The 16,785-nt window shown below is 41.4% G+C and overlaps 1 protein-coding gene across 5 annotated transcripts in view; it reads right to left on the reverse strand.

Moving 5' to 3' along the window:
• The window catches only part of atp2b1a (ATPase plasma membrane Ca2+ transporting 1a), a 116,615-nt gene that overhangs the window by 20,339 nt on the left and 79,491 nt on the right, over positions 1-16,785 (reverse strand). For all 5 annotated transcript variants that reach the window (XM_034163314.1, XM_034163315.1, XM_034163316.1 and 2 more), the window contains 11 exons: positions 14,086-14,124; positions 9,858-10,013; positions 9,521-9,735; positions 9,017-9,259; positions 7,353-7,594; positions 6,632-6,869; positions 2,496-2,675; positions 1,183-1,270; positions 995-1,101; positions 614-805; positions 281-494 (listed from right to left, as the gene is read on the reverse strand). In XM_034163314.1, coding sequence (XP_034019205.1) covers positions 281-494; positions 614-805; positions 995-1,101; positions 1,183-1,270; positions 2,496-2,675; positions 6,632-6,869; positions 7,353-7,594; positions 9,017-9,259; positions 9,521-9,735; positions 9,858-10,013; positions 14,086-14,124 — 1,914 coding nt within the window. The remainder of the gene's footprint in view (positions 1-280; positions 495-613; positions 806-994; positions 1,102-1,182; positions 1,271-2,495; positions 2,676-6,631; positions 6,870-7,352; positions 7,595-9,016; positions 9,260-9,520; positions 9,736-9,857; positions 10,014-14,085; positions 14,125-16,785) is intronic.

The raw sequence follows: 16,785 nt of genomic DNA on the forward strand, positions 1-16,785 counted from the left end.
ACTGTGTATAAAAATGGCTGTAATTTCTAAAAGGTAATTGGATTTTTTTTTTTAAGTTCATGAATTAAAGCTGAAATTGTACATTACAAACATCTTGACTGTTCCGATTCGACTCTACTGTGTCGACGTATAGAGGAACAATACAAACTATAGTAACCGTCCATACAACTTATTTTGATATGGTCCAAACAGTTGGACCTGACTGTTCTTCTTATGTCCAAGAGAATTAATAAATAAACCAACAAGCTCCAGCATGCAGGAAAACGTCATCAGGTCTTACCAGCAAAGAGCAGAGTGAAGATGATGATTAACTGGTAGACCCCGTGACCCAGGATGTTCTTCATCATGGTGCGAGAGATGAGAGGCTTGTTGCGTCCATAAGGCTTCCTTAGCAACAAGGCTTCGGTGGGAGGCTCTGTAGCCAGGGCGAGTGAAGCAAAGGTATCCATGATCAGGTTGACCCATAACATCTGTACTGCTTTGAGGGGAGAATCCTGGAGATGGACGTAGGCAGACACCAGATCAGATTGAGGGAGAAGCACAGTGCTGCTACACAAATCAATGCACCACAGTCTACGTTAAAAATCTCCAAACCTGCTCATGAACATCTCACCTGTGTGATGCAGGCTCCTGTAAATGCTACAATGACAGCCACCACGTTGACAGTCAGCTGAAACTGTAGGAACTTGGATATGCTGTCGTAGACGTTGCGTCCCCACATGACGGCCTTGACAATGCTGGAAAAGTTGTCGTCTGTCAGAATGATGTCGGACGCCTCCTTGGCCACGTCGGTGCCAGCGATACCCTGGAGACACGGACATGGTGATATTTCTGAGTTGATCAGCTTGGAAAGCATTTCAAGTTTATGACTGACACTGAACAAAATAAACTGCTGCTGTCAAGTTAGCAAATATTTTTCAGGTTCTTTCTGGCAGCTGAACTGGATTCCCTGCATTCCGAGCTGAACCGCATTTTAGTGAAAAACAAAACTCACCATGGCAAAACCAACGTCTGCTTTCTTTAAGGCTGGACCGTCATTTGTGCCGTCACCTGTCACCGCCACGACCTGCCTCTGTTCTGCCACCGTGCTGTCAATTATACCTAATAAAGTGAAAAATAATAATTAGAAAGAAAACGTCTGCACTCCTTAAAACTTTCCATCAATCCTGCAAAACAACATACCTTTGACTAATGTGTGTTTATCTGTCGGAGAGGAACGAGCTAGTACTCGGAGTTTGGGCCAGATTTTGTCAATGCGTTCTTGTTCGATCTAGAAGCATTAAAGAAAATCTCAATAGAATCTCACAGATATATACTCAACAAAAATATAAATGCAACACTTTTGGTTTTGCTCCCATTTTGTATGAGATGAACTCAAAGATCTAAAACTTTTTCCACATACACAATATCACCATTTCCCTCAAATATTGTTCACAAACCAGTCTAAATCTGTGATAGTGAGCACTTCTCCTTTGCTGAGATAATCCATCCCACCTCACAGGTGTGCCATACCAAGATGCTGATTAGACACCATGATTAGTGCACAGGTGTGCCTTAGACTGCCCACAATAAAAGGCCACTCTGAAAGGTGCAGTTTAATCACACAGCACAATGCCACAGATGTTGCAAGATTTGAGGGAGTGTGCAGTTGGCATGCTGACAGCAGGAATGTCAACCAGAGCTGTTGCTCGTGTATTGAATGTTCATTTCTCTACCATAAGCCGTCTCCAAAGGCGTTTCAGAGAATTTGGCAGTACATCCAACCAGCCTCACAACCGCAGACCACGTGTAACCACACCAGCCCAGGACCTCCACATCCAGCATGTTCCACCTCCAAGATCGTCTGAGACCAGCCACTCGGACAGCTGCTGAAACAATCGGTTTGCATAACCAAAGAATTTCTGCACAAACTTTCAGAAACCATCTCAGGGAAGCTCATCTGCATGCTCGTCGTCCTCATCGGGTTCTCGCCCTGACTCCAGTTGGTCGTCGTAACCGACTTGAGTGGGCAAATGCTCACATTCGCTGGTGTTTGGCACGTTGGAGAGGTGTTCTCTTCACGGATGATGCGAAGGAGATGTGTTGCACTGGCATGAGGCAAATGGTGGTCACACCAGATACTGACTGGTCCCCCCACCCCAGTAAAACAAAACTGCACCTTTCAGAGTGGCCTTTTATTGTGGGCAGTCTAAGGCACACCTGTGCACTAATCATGGTGTCTAATCAGCATCTTGGTATGGCACACCTGTGAGGTGGGATGGATTATCTCAGCAAAGGAGAAGTGCTCACTATCACAGATTTAGACTGGTTTGTGAACAATATTTGAGGGAAATGGTGATATTGTGTATGTGGAAAAAGTTTTAGATCTTTGAGTTCATCTCATACAAAATGGGAGCAAAACCAAAAGTGTTGCGTTTATATTTTTGTTGAGTATATTTAATGTTTTCACACGTTGGTCAGCAGTCTGCACGACACCCCGTCTTGCTGTTGCCCACCTCTCCCTTCTCATTGCGGATCCTGCGGTTGAACTCTTTGCCCTCCAGGCAAAGGAACTCGTCTCCAGGATTGAGGATGCCGCACTTGCTGGCGATGGCCCGAGCTGTGTTGATGTTGTCCCCCGTCACCATTCGCACCGTGATGCCGGCTCGCTGGCATTTCCTGATCGCATCTGGGACCTGAAGGTGTGGGAAAAGCAGGAATGAATGTTATTTCTGTGCAGCACTGGGGATATGACAATTAAAGCCGTCTCAAACACAGTGTTTATATAAACTCTGAACCATGGACTTGCAACAGAGTCGATGAAAAAGGCATTAAGCTTCCACCAACTGACCCTCAGTGTTCCCCATGTATCATCACAAAAGCAACACATCTGTTAAGTTGGTGTATAGTTTCGTAGTGGAGGATATAATAAAGTCGTAAATTATTGCTATAGCCAACAGAAAGACTGGGGCTTGAAAGATGGTATATATAGTTATGGAATAACCCTGTTGTGTTTGATGATTTGTGGATGTTCATGCTGTTATACAGTCGCAAATTGAGCTTTAAAAAGGAGTTTTATGGTGACGCGTTAGCGGAGATGTAAACCAGCTATTTGCGATGTATAACAGCATGAACATCCACAAATCATCCGACACAACAGGGTTATTCCCATTCTAATTCAATTCCATCGTTTGCACGGTTTATTTTTCTGTAGGTAATTTGGTCGGCGAGGCTTACTGTCGAGCCGAGGCAGCGTCGCTTCAACAGCGGGCAGGGCGCCAAGTTATCCATCAAATCCACCAAATGTGACAGTAATTCTGTATCAGAATCCACATCAGTACTTTTGTATGGTAGCTTAAATTCACCCATTTCAGCTGCAGTATGCGACTTTCTCTCGCTCTCAGCTAACAGCGCTAACAGCTAGCATTACGCGCAGCCAGTGTTCTGTCAAATTGTGCGTCTCGTCGCATAAATTGACAGTTCCATGTCCCGACAATATTGTGCATGTGCAGGGCGCGGAGTAGACATGAGCCGATAACCGGTTTCACAGTGCGGTATGAAAAAGCCACTGTATCAAAACCATTAGAATTTTCCCTTATACCGTCCCTACGGTATGAGCAGGTCATGAGAATTCTCGCCAGGCAGAGCAGAGGCAGCCGCTGCTACCCTTCCCTCTGGCGCGCACCTCTGTCTCTGTTTACAAAACAGGCAGCTAACGTTAGCTAGCTCTGTATCATGGCTGAAAGCCTGCACTGAACTTTTAACTTCGTCTAAAAGGACCAAGTCGGCTTTTTCATTTTATTTTCCTCGGAATAGTCCTTCAAGCCACAAACGGTGGCAACAAAGCACCGTATCTATGGTCTGTGTTGGACTCAGAGCGATTCAAGATACCCGCAAAGGATTACATGGAACGAGTAAACTTTATCCCATCCTTGAAACCACTGAGAAGTACAAACGGTGAACTCGAGTCGTGCTTGTGGTCAACCAAATTTTGTCCCACAAACATGTCAGAAAGGACAAATGCATCTATTCCAAGCACTTTGTTGGTGAAGCTGGGCCAAGTGTTGAGCATCTGGAGTTCCAGACCTTATTCCAGCCACGTTTCTTCCGAAGCAAGTAAGTGATGTTTCCCACGAGGCAGATGCTACATGTCTAAAAGAGTGACTATTATTTTGGTATTTTCTCTCAAGTTATCAGTGGTTTTGTGCTCGTAGCAGTAGACATCGCGTCAATTAGTGCGCCTGAATCATGCGCGCTTCATATGCAAATAGCCACAATGTTGTTAAGCACATTTTAAGCTACATATAATACCGTGAAACCGCGGTATTTTTGCCCCCATTATCATACCATCCAAATCTCATACCGGCCCATGCATAGTGAGGAGTAATACATCCAAATGTGAAACGGTTGAATATTTGCCATCGTTGCACCGATATTATACAGTCCTGAAATCTCACACGATTAACCAATCAGATTCCTAGAAAAATGTAATTGGATTAGAATAAAAGACTGTTGCTTCACAAGTGGTATGTGGTGTACTGACCCTCATTTTTAAAAGTGTACTTCAAAGTAAAAAAAGTCAGTCAGCTTTAATGTCAGTGGTATATGTACCACACACAGGATTGAAATTAAAAAGGTAACAGCAATGTAAACATCCACGAGACAACTAAGGGCATGCAAAATAGAAAATAAACTATTAAAAAATAAAACGACAACAAAAACCTTCCTCTAGTCCTCAACCCAATATACCACTAAGAAATGGTTTCAATCAAATGAGACGTTCTTTTGTTCTTACATGGAAACAAAAATCAAAAATCATTTTATCTGTTTGATTCTTTTACTTCTGTTTTTAATTATGCATTTGAAATTTTTATTCATTTTTAATTATTCATTCAAATTTTATGTTGAATTGTTCCGTGTAAGGCGCCTTGAGATGGCTTTTGCTGTGATTTGGCACATTGTAAGCTAATTAAATTAAATTGAATTGAAGATGGCGTCCGGAGTGGTCACACTGAATATGCAGCAAGGCGATTTTCAAAAAAAAAACCTTATTTATTTACCCCCAATACACCACCAAGAAACAATTTCAGTCAGCCTTTTTCTTTAGTTATTGTGCATAAATGAAAAATTTACACACCGACCCGAATATGGTGTGGTGAAAATGTAACCCCCACCAACTTCGTTGAGCTAATAAATTAAAAAGCTAATAATGTCAGTTTTTCAACTTGCAGTGGCACATCAATTCCTAATAAATACCAGCAGCACAGTACTACAGAGCCGGCCAGTACATGTAAACACAAACACTGGATCACATTTCAGTTCTGACCTGGAAGATGCGGGAAGTGGTGTGGACACTGTTACCCAGACCACCGTTAATCCGAGACGCCACATTAAAAATGCACAATTAATGTAGCTGATGCCTTTATTTTAGGTCAAATTTAAAGAACAGGAGAGTTGCATGAAAATGCATGAAATTAAACAGGGAAAATTAGGTGCTACTGTTATGCCATAAATTTACATACATCAGGGTTAAAACCTTTTAAACTCAATTTCGTCCAACTCCACACTCTGCATGTGTTAAGTCAATTTTGTCTACCTTACATCCACATAAAGCTATTTATAAACAAATAATACAAGATGCCAGAACTTGAGTTCATTTTAAAGGCTTTATAAGATCATGAGAATAATTTAAGGTTAATTTTCAAGCCTATACACAGGGATGAGATTGGCAAATTCGATTTTCAGAGGAAAATAAGCCAAGGTCCAGGGGCCGCAGGCCCCGGCGGGTCCAAAGCAGAGCCCTGGCCAGGGGGTCAGGCCAGGGAAGCCAAAGCATTTTTGCTATTTTAAAACATGTAAATTGCACTAAAATGATATTAAAAACTACTATAAATGCCAGGTGTTCATATCTATAATTCAAACTGTAAACCCTTACTAAGACCATCTACGAGTACTGTACATGTGTATTTTTGTGACCAAAATATTTTTCATAACTAGACTTACTTGATTTTCAGCATTCTCCACTTTCAGCATGGCACACTTGTCAACAAACATACATGTAAGGGCGGGAGAAAGGAAAGGGCGGGAGAAACGCATATATAACCTTTGCGCTGATTGGTCATAAGCTTTGTAATAACCAATGAAAACGTGCGTATGTAATAGCTTCGACTGCGCTTCGATACCGTCTCGGTTTTTATGATTTGTTGGAGGGAAAACTACCGAATATTGGAAGTTGAAAGACTACACAGTTACCTCCCTTACACTACATGCTCATTGTGCACCTACTTCATACTGGTCACTGATCAGCACAGCGTTACTTCCGCGTTCAGCTGACTGACGGACTGATCGAACTTGCTGCATTGGCGATAAACAAAGACCACTCAGTGTTCTGAATAGACGACAATTTTATTAAACAAAGGTACTCCTGGCATTCATTTTTTTTTTTTGCATTCTTACCCCCCCTAAAATTTTCTCAACGGATTTGGATGTTTCACAAAATCGACCCCCGGGGACTGTCAAATCCGCGGAAAAATCTCATCCCTGTATACAATGCTGCTGGAACCGGAGCCTTCCCAAGGAATCAATAAAGTTCTATCTAATCTAATCATATAATCACTTCATTTTAGAGATCAAATGCAAAGTTGTCACTTACCTCTGGTCTGACAGGGTCTTCGATGCCCACCACACAGACGCAGGTCAGTCCAGTGAGGATATCGCTTTCACTGTCCCAGTCCGGCTCACCGTCAGAGGCGGGGAAATCTCTGTATGCTAAGCAGATGGTTCTCAGGCCCTCTGAGGCCATGGGCTCAATCACTTTCTTCACCATATCATCTCTGTCACGTGGGCGAAATACCTTCTGTTCACCGTTCGCTGTTAGAATTTTATAACACCTGGGAGGGGAGGAAACGTGGAACAAAGAAATAAAGGAGTGTGACGGCAAAATATCCAAAAGCACAATGAGAGGAAATAAGCAAGAAAAGAGAAAAGCAGAGTGAAAAAGGGAAATGCTGAACGCCAGAGGAGAAGATGAGGTATTTGAGCGTTGAGCTGCAGCAGTAAGACTTCAGTCTGAGCTCTCAGTGGGTTAAAAAGAAGCCCGGTTGGTTAAGAGGCTTACAGTGTTGTTACCAGCTCATTTTCTCAGCGCCTGTTTTTAAGTCGCAAAGTAAGGGGCTTGGGTGGGATGCACTTGAACTTCTTAGTTGCTTAAGCTATTACACATATCATTTACTGCAAAGTCAGCCCAACTGGATGTCTCCAGGACATCGGCGTGTTTTGATTATTTTAGGAAAAATGCAGATCACATGGTGATGTTTCACGCACAAATAAAGATGCGGCGTGATTGTGAGAAAGAAAAAAAAAAGTTTTCTTACTTTTTTAGAAGAATTTCTGAGGCACCTTTGCTGAACATTCGGTAGCTGCCGTCCGCCATCTTCAACACAGTGCTCATGGACTTGCGAACCGAGTTGAAGGTATAAACTTTGTATAGTTTCTCTTCGGGAATCTCGCTGCGGATAGCCTGGTAGTCACGCCGCAGGTCGGTTGCAAAGCCCAGCAAGGCACATTCGGTCTTGTTACCCACCTGCCTCGGCAGGCCCCCTTCTTTCTCCGGAGGCTGAGGAAAGTGGGAAAAGGAAGAGACGGTAAGACGGATGCAGTTAAAATTCCAATCAGTAATACTTTATTCATCAATTATTGTGAGCGTTGATCATCTGACGCTCCAATCTGCAGCGTTCAACACTTTCAATCCATCAAGATGGACATATTCTTCACAAACTGGTGGATAAAACCAGAAAACTGGGCTGAAATCTGGCAGAAAATTCCAAAGGGACTGTATCAAATCTGACATTCTTAAAGTGGTTACAGACTGAATATGAAATTTGTGTGATTTCCACCACTGGAATGATGTTCCACTTGTGTTTACTTACCACAAAGTCATAGTGTTTTGCAGTACGGACAGCTGACTTTTGCAGGCCAGCAAATGTCAGTAAGTGTACAAACTCTTGCAGGTTTGTGTGAATGCAGCATTATACCTGTCAGCCATTTAACTAATCCTCTGTAAACTGCACAACAATGTAACCTTAAAGCTAGACAAGTAGTTTTAAAAAAATTATACTAGCACTGTCATGCGATAAAAAAATAAATTAATTGCATTTATAATAATTTTGAACCCCGCCTGCCTTTCTAAATCACAAGGAAAACAGTGTAAAAGCAAAAAAGGCGCAAAAAAACAAAACAAAAAACCAAACACTGAAAACAAACCAATATTTTAATCAACAAAATAAATGGGGCAATCTATGAGCTTTACAAAAATGGAACTTTATGGACACAGCGCATGATTCATTGCTACTTTACAAGGTGTATTTTCATACATTTTGTTTAAAAATCACATTAAATTTAGTAAGCACTATAAGAGCTTTTCCCCTATGATTCTGGAATACAACGGTAATCTTGCGCCACTGACTGAAAAACAACAGACCGAACAACTCCTTTATTCCTCAGGCCATCAGACTGCACAACTCCTCACTCAGGGGGAGGAGGATCAACAGGAAGACAGAGGACAGGAATGAGAGGAACAGTAGTTGCCAGTATAGTCCATGGGCCAAGCAGGTTTTTGGTACCACTTAAGGTGACTAAACGACAGTTAGAATCCAGCCTGAGTGTACCATGGCCTACACAAAAATGTATGAAAGCCATCCCAGGGTGGTAGCTGTAGGCAGGTAGGTGGTCAAAGAAGAATTACACAAAGGTCAAAATTTAAAAATGCTCAAATCACATTGAAAACTATATCACATTATTTGTCTGATCATAATTCCAAAAAAGTATAGTGAAAAGTATAATGATACGTAGCATCATCTTTTATTGGCAATATTCAAAAAAATTCTTGCCTGGCGCTGACGTTTACAAAACTACAGTGGACAGAGTAATGAGGGTGTGATTGTTAAATTTTGATTAATTAACCCATATTAATATTATTTTGACATAAAAAAAAATTGTAAGCTAATTGCATACAAAGTGCTTGTTTATCCTGACTTACCATGATCTTGGTGGTGTAGGCGCAGTTGATGGCAATGCCCAGAATAAGTATATCTAGTGTGTTGGTAGGGATGTTCTCTGGTTCAGGGACCTTCTTATAGTGTTTTTCAGCAAGGTAAGCCTGCACCACAGTCATCCGGTTCATGGTGAGCGTCCCAGTCTTGTCAGAGCAGATGGCTGTAGCATTGCCCATCGTTTCACAGGCGTCCAAATGGCGTACCAGGTTATTGTCTTTCATCATTTTCTGGAGGATGCAGACAAATGCATCTTAAGAAAATAAAATTAACAAAACAAAAATAAAGCTTTGAAAGAACACTGCAAAACAGAAAAGACTGATTGACGGTGTTGTTTGCCAACAACGCCAGCAGAAGGAGATCACTACTTGGCTTTAGAGTATCAGTTGGCCAAGTCTCCTAAGGTATTAACAACCTGGTCCGCTAGCTTTAAGAGGCTGAACTTTAAGCTGGTCAGTGCTGGCACAGGTTATGCCACTATTAAAATTTACCTTAACAGAGTATGCCAGGGAGATCGTTACAGCAAGTGGGAGGCCTTCGGGAACAGCCACCACAAGAACAGTGACGCCAATGATGAAGAACTTTACAAAGAACTGGATGTAAATGGGGGTGCACTCCTTGATCCAGGGCAAATTCTGGATCCAGAAGGTGTCTACTACAAACAGCACTACCAGGATAATAACAGTGATGGCTGACATGACCAACCCTGCAGAAAGGGAAAACAGAATCAGCACCAACCGTTCACACTCACACACATACAGTTAAAGAGGAGTTCAATCGACAGCGTTTAACTGTGCCAAAACCCACTAGTTAGTTCCCCCTGCCCACCTGCTTTGCCAATCTGTACCGCTAATTTGGTCAGTTTGCCTTGGAGAACAGACTTTTCTTTCTTTGGCAGGTTGGCCTTTTTCTTCTCCTCTGCATCCGTTCCCTCGTCGCTGTTCAGAGGCTGCATTTCCATGGCAGCTCCGTCCTGTGCTTTCGCTGCAGCAAACAAGACAGAGGAAAGCTGTTAATTGCATTATCCTTGCTACACGCTATGCGCGTAAATACCACAAAACAATATTTAAGGTCTTTCTGTTGGGGGGAAAAAAGCACAGAAGATTATGGGAAAGCAGAATGACTGGAATAATAATTATTTATCAAACATGCATCGGCATCCAAACAAGTTACAATCCTATAATCCAGTTGCCAGATAAAGCCTATCTATATTAACTTTTGGTGTAATTTCAGCAAATAAACAAGATGTGGATTAGTAACAAATTAAATTTTATTTCAATTTCAGGAAAACAGAAGCCGATTGTCCATTATGTTTGTCTTAGTAATAACTAGGTCGATAAGAAGGCTACAGTGCTCATATCTGAACTCCACACTACATTCTACTCCAACAATAAATGAAATGTGTAAGGGACTGGATTTATATAGCTTCAGGGTAAGGACCTTGCTCCGGCATCTTAGTGACTTTATTGATTGAGAAACTGAATCTATGATGCTCCACTTGCAGGCCTGATTCTCTAACCTGAAGTAGTTAGTAGTATGGTAGGGTTGTGGAGACCACCAGTTTTGGTAAAGGGCAGAAGCCGAATGACCTTTAATTGAATAATACAGCATAGATGCACAGTATTTTACGACTGATCTGCATTTGGTACATAACTAACCACATATTATCATCTAATGGTTCCAAATCTCAATCACAAATCACAAATTAGGACTGTGGGCGCAAAGGTATCGGCTAAAGTCACCTATTTAATCATGGTCATGCTGTGGGCATAATAAGAAGTCAACAATGCCTTTAAGAGAAATACATGAATTTATTGTATGCCATTATAGAGATGGAGCACTCGGAGGTGAAAGACTTCTATGTACAAATGTTGGACATGTAGTGACTATTATGACAGCTGGATTAACACCTCAGGTTTGACTTTTCACATGAAATTCCCTGAATTAGTGGAAGTGCAAGGAAGCATACGACCACACAGACACACTGCTTGCAGCATTGTTGAAGGTAAGGTAGAAACTGTACACTTAAAAAGTGGTGTACTTTGCACTCTGGCCACTGTTAAAGTTTGTATGTGTAAGTAAGTGTTTATTTGTTCTCGCATCAAGCAACTGGTTATTACACATCTTAATGATTTATTATCAACAGCCTACATTTTTGTTTCTAAACACGTTTAAAGCCCAGACTCCCTATGAAAACAAAATACACTCCTAGTTGGCTTGTTCTCTCAGTGTTGTGCACCAGCCAACAATGAAAGCAAGAATAACAATAAGAAGAAAGAACTTTATTAATCCTGAAGGAAATTATTTGAACTAGAATGAAAACTAGTATTAAAATTTAGTACACACCAGTCATTAAAGTTGGACTTTTCTTTTCTATAATTTTTACTTTTATTTCGTTATTAATTTTTGTGTGTGCATGACATGTAGGGCTGAAACGATTAGTCGAGTAACTCGAATAATTTGATTACAAAAAATGTTCGAGGCAAATTCTGTGCCTCGAAGCTTTGTTTAACATTGTAGTACAAATGCCAGGCCTGTGTGTGGCGCTGCAACGTCCGCAGAAAAAAAAAAAACAAAAACAGAAGAAGACTGGAGCATAACAGATAATCAAATTAGCAACGATAGCTACCGCTTTCCAATGTGACACAGAGTAAAATAAAGCCTTTTAAGAGAAAGTTGGTCCACGCTGATCATCTGCGAAGCAGTGTGTTTGTCTATTTAAAAAAAACCAAAAAAACACACGGTCTGCTCTACGTGGGGAGGGACTACTGACCTGGTGGCCGGCTGCTGTCTCTCTCTGGCCGGTGTGAGGGGCTCTCAGACCGGGCGAGTCACAGCTCTGTCCACGGCTACATTGACAAACAGCAGAAGTCCACTCTTTCTTCTGTGTTTCCCTCAGACTCACACTGAGTGTTTGACTTTTTAATTTTTGCTTTTTTGGGAACACACAACACTTCACAAACACGGTAACTTAAATAAAATAATAATTAAAACAAAAACTGACTGCGAGGCTTGCATGTTCAACCTCCAGCTGAAATGCAGCTGCTGAATTGCAGAGAAAGAGGGATAAAAAATAAAATAAAATAAATAACGCAGGGACCCAGTCCATCAACCTTAAAAAAAAAAAAAAAAAAAAAAAAAAAAAAAAAAAACACTTAAAAATGGTTACATTTTACAAGTTGGAGAAAACAAAACAGAAAGCCACATCCCATCGCCATTTCAGCAAAATGCCAACACTTTGGCACAGGGATATTGTGCCATTGCTTAGGGAGGGCCCTGGACTATTGATGTTGTTTAAAAACGCAGAAGTACTTTTTATCCGATTACTCGATTAATCGCCAGAATAATCGATAGAATACTCGATTACTAAAATAATCGATAGCTGCAGCCCTAATGACATGAACCCATTGATGTAAAGTTCTCTGACTGGTGTGTCTGTGAATAGCAGATACACTCTATGCTGGACTTTAGACCAGGTTTTTGCTGGATTAAGGCTTCACCACATCTAATTTTTACATGAACACGACCATCAATACACAAATGAATGCACGAGAAGTCATGCTTTTAAGGATGTGGGTGCAAGGTGTGAAAATGACAACTCCACTGGGTGGAAACTAGGAACAATGATTGCGCTGGGCTGTGCGTGCCTTTGTACCAGTGGGAGATGGGGTCCAAAAATTATTACAACGCTATTGAAAGATATCCAGTTTTCACTCAGGTAACTGGCTATCATCTAAGCCTTGCAAATATACAATGAGACAGGAAGTACCAGAACCTTAATATCGCCAAACACCTTTGTCCACGGACCTCACGACTGGTAAGCTCTTATGAGGCATTTCTAAAGCTGAGGACCCAAAGACATCTCTCTATAGGTTCCACACTTCAAGGATGAGTCATTAAATGCCTGGATCTAAGTTTTGATCCATGACCATTCTAAACCTGGACACTCCAACACCTCACTCACCTTCTCAAGAGCTACAAACAGGGTATCCATTGATTTTGCAAAGATCACAGCATCATCCAAAGGTCATGGAAGTGCAAATATTATATTTGCAAGAACAGGACTGTACAATTTTAATTATTCTGCTTGCTGGGATATACAGGGATCTAATGAATCATCATTTCCAATCAAGGTCTTTCATCTGATTCAACCTTCCCTCAGGAATTCCTCCTCAACCTGCAGAAGTGATGGGAATCCCAAGCTCACATATCACCAGGCAACCTTGGAGACACAAAGCCTCTAATGGAAAAGGAGGGAGGAGAGCGAGTTGGCATGACAAGAGGAGCTCGATAAAATCATTAGCGTGCTGGTGCCAGACTGATGAATCTTTGTCACATGTCATTTAACTCTGCTTGACAACACTTATGTTATTCTCCAGTCTTAATGGTATAAGCCACATTAATACCTCCTTTATTCTTATGGTTTGGAATCTCTCACGGTTTTGTGAGTAGCAGTGAGAGGGTTACTGCAGCTACTGCAGACTCTGGCTTGCTCTGCTCTTACATGGCTTGTGTAATCTCAGTCTAAAGGATTACTGTTGATTCCTGGCAGGCAGAGGAAATCTGTGCACCAGGGACTCGTGCCAGGGTTGAGGTAATAGACCCAAACACTACTGATCATAGTGTCCCAGCGAACTACAAGCCTGGCTAGCTGCTGATTATCAATAAACAGCCTCATTATTGTTATCACACTGAAATTTCATGACTTAAACTTGCACACACTGCCTATGAATGGCTGAAACTGGGGCATCAATACCGATCAAACTGAAGGGGCCCGAGGGAGAGTTGTAGTGAGAGGGTGGGAAAGCAGATGTTCTGGCCTTATAATTGTTGCGTGGCTTTAATCTCATCACTAATCGCTATAAATGGATTCAGTAGCACCTGCTGGTCAAAGCACAATGTGCCAAAGAAGAAAGAGAGACGAGAACGACAAGCATCAAACCTCAGCATGGAAATATTAAACTGAGGAATTAACCTACATTTAATTACATTATTAAACACATAGACTAATACATGAAGCAGGCACTCATTTTATGGGTGTAGAAAAACAACCAACCTTTCTTACGGTTTTCCACAGAGCCATCTTGCTTTTTGACTGTATGGGGAAGAAAATATAACAGATTATGGAATCTGTACCAAAGAAGACCACTGCAAAAATGTTTAATTCTTTCTGAAACAAGTGATCTGTTAAATTCACAAAATACTACTCCCCCTCCCATGTTTTATATGTCAGTGCGTGGTAGTAAATATTTTGTAACCAAATACCTGAATTAACAAGCCGGTCAACGTCTGTATATGTAACTGACTAATATGATGTAGTCAGAAAAACAACAAAAGTCCAGTTATCTTCCATTTAAGACACTGGACCACAGTTATTTTCTTTCATACACATCTTCACACATTGTCCTATGAATGTGTGAAGTTTCACTGAAATCATTAAACCAGTTCAGGACTTGTGTCAATACCATACAGTATGATGCATCAATGAGTAAGACCCTTCGGCTGCTCCCTTGTTTTCACTCAGGGTCGCCACAGCAGATCCAAGGTAGATCTAAATGTTGATTTGGCACAAGTTTTACGCCGGATGTCTTTCCTGGCACAGATTCACATTACATGGAGATTGGGCAGGGGTGGGGTTTGACCCGGGAACCTTCTGCACTGGAAACCAGCGCACTAACCGGCCACCAGCCTTAGGGCCCTGTCCCACTGGGGAGAGGATTAACTGCGCATGAACTGAGAACACAAATTGCGGGCTTTGTTGTCGTCCGCAACAAAAATGGCCAAAAATGACAAATGTCTCAGTATGAATTACAGATATATTAATAATATATAGCAAATATATGATGAACAATCACGGTTATATAACGCATGTAGTGAGGAAACTGATCCGACACATTGCGATTATCACGGCAGTATTACAGATGTATTATGACGCATGTGTTGCGCATGCACGGCATCTGCATTGCGGTCATAAAATAAGCGCACTCGCTCCTTTCGACATCACTCTTCACACCAACAATACAGCCTCTGGAGCAAGTGCTGGACTTGGACAAGTTGATCACAGAGTTAATCTTCATGTTGTCATGCGAGGGTTAACTGTTCATGAGTTTGGGGAGCGGGAGGGGGGAAGCCGCTCGGGTGTAAGACGGTGTTTTTTTTTTGTTTTGTTTTTTTGAGAGTGTCACAGAAAACAGACTTCAGTGTGAGTTGTGACTGAACAGCAACTCTTCCTTTTGTTGGTGTTAAATAAAAGTCCTGGATTGCAGCAGCTACGTCTTTGTGGATTTACACAGCCGGACCGGCACTGGCAGGTATGTCGCTTTCTGCCACATATAGTACTTTGGGTTTACGTGACGTGTTTGTTATGCATTCACAGATTATCCGCAAAGCAGATGTAATAAAAACGCTTTATTCGTGGCCAATTTGTATGCATTTGCTACAACTTATTTTAGTTTGTGATGTGGACATGATGGGCACACAATATATCTGTTTTACACACTGTCCCGGTCCGCTGCCAAACCGCAAATCTGCGTCAGTTCCGGATATCAGTGGTTAACGGCAGATATACAGCGCATAGAGTGAGTATGTATTGTGTATGAATTGAGTATATATGGAGTATTTAAGGCGGATGTCATCCGCATACAGATGTTTGAACAGCTCAAAAATCCTGGCTGCGGACATGCGTGCCTCTGCGGATGATCACGGGCGTGTTCGGATGATGGGCGACTCATACAGGCATGTTACACAGATATTGTGGATGTTTGGCAAATATGGGCCAATTTTGTGCGCAACCCATACGCAAATCCTCCTAAACGCCAGTGGGACAGTGATTCTTATAGACCTCACAAACCTTATGTGTGGTACAATAATAAACTAACAGTGCTATTTCATGCAAGACATCTTAGGAAAACCTATTTCACTGTTCTCTCTTAAAATCCAAGAGGCGTCACTAACTGGCACTGTCACATGTTAGAAATGAAGTACCATCAAACACAATCACTGTTTCAAGGTAGTGCGTTCAATCATCATAATACTTATCTGTAATCACATTAAACTGTGTGAACCATTGATTCCTATTTAATCCACTAGATGGCAGATGCAGCCTGTGAGCTGTTGCCAGGCAGCCGCCATCTTGCTTAGCGTTATTAGCGTCGTCGGGCATTAGATTAAATAGAAATTGATGATGCGCTGACTTAAACTTGGGTTAAAGTGATCTGAAACTGCAGTTTTGTGCAGCGTTCGGGTGCCGCAACAAGCTGATAAAGTACTGTGGTGTGAGCTTTCATAAGTGTGTATTATATGTAATATTAATGATGTGGGGAAGTTACTAAAATTGCTCAATAAAGGTTAGAAAATGATTTATTTTTTGTGTTTGTATTCTGTAAAGTAGTGACTTTCATTTTACTAGTCGCTTTGCCAAGATAAATATTTCACCATTCATTTAGCGATGTAATTAGAAGTCTTAAGTATCAATTTGTCTCTTTGTATTAGCCTCAAGTTTTTTTTTTTCCCTTCACATCAGGTTTACCATCCTGAAATATTCTATAGGAGCAAATTCATAGAATGGAATTTTTTTTTTTCTCTTAATTTGATGGGTGACATGACAGTCGCTATATTCTGGTACTAATATAAGAAAATATAGAATGAGATTCATTTCTCTACGATATACTCCATATTCCAATGTAGTGCTTTCAGATCCCGCTGGAGTGGAGCACACATGATTGGAGTTAATAAACACTTAAGGCCCTGTCACGCT

This window comes from Thalassophryne amazonica, chromosome 22, assembly GCF_902500255.1.
Source record: "Thalassophryne amazonica chromosome 22, fThaAma1.1, whole genome shotgun sequence".
NCBI classification, from domain to species: domain Eukaryota; kingdom Metazoa; phylum Chordata; class Actinopteri; order Batrachoidiformes; family Batrachoididae; genus Thalassophryne; species Thalassophryne amazonica.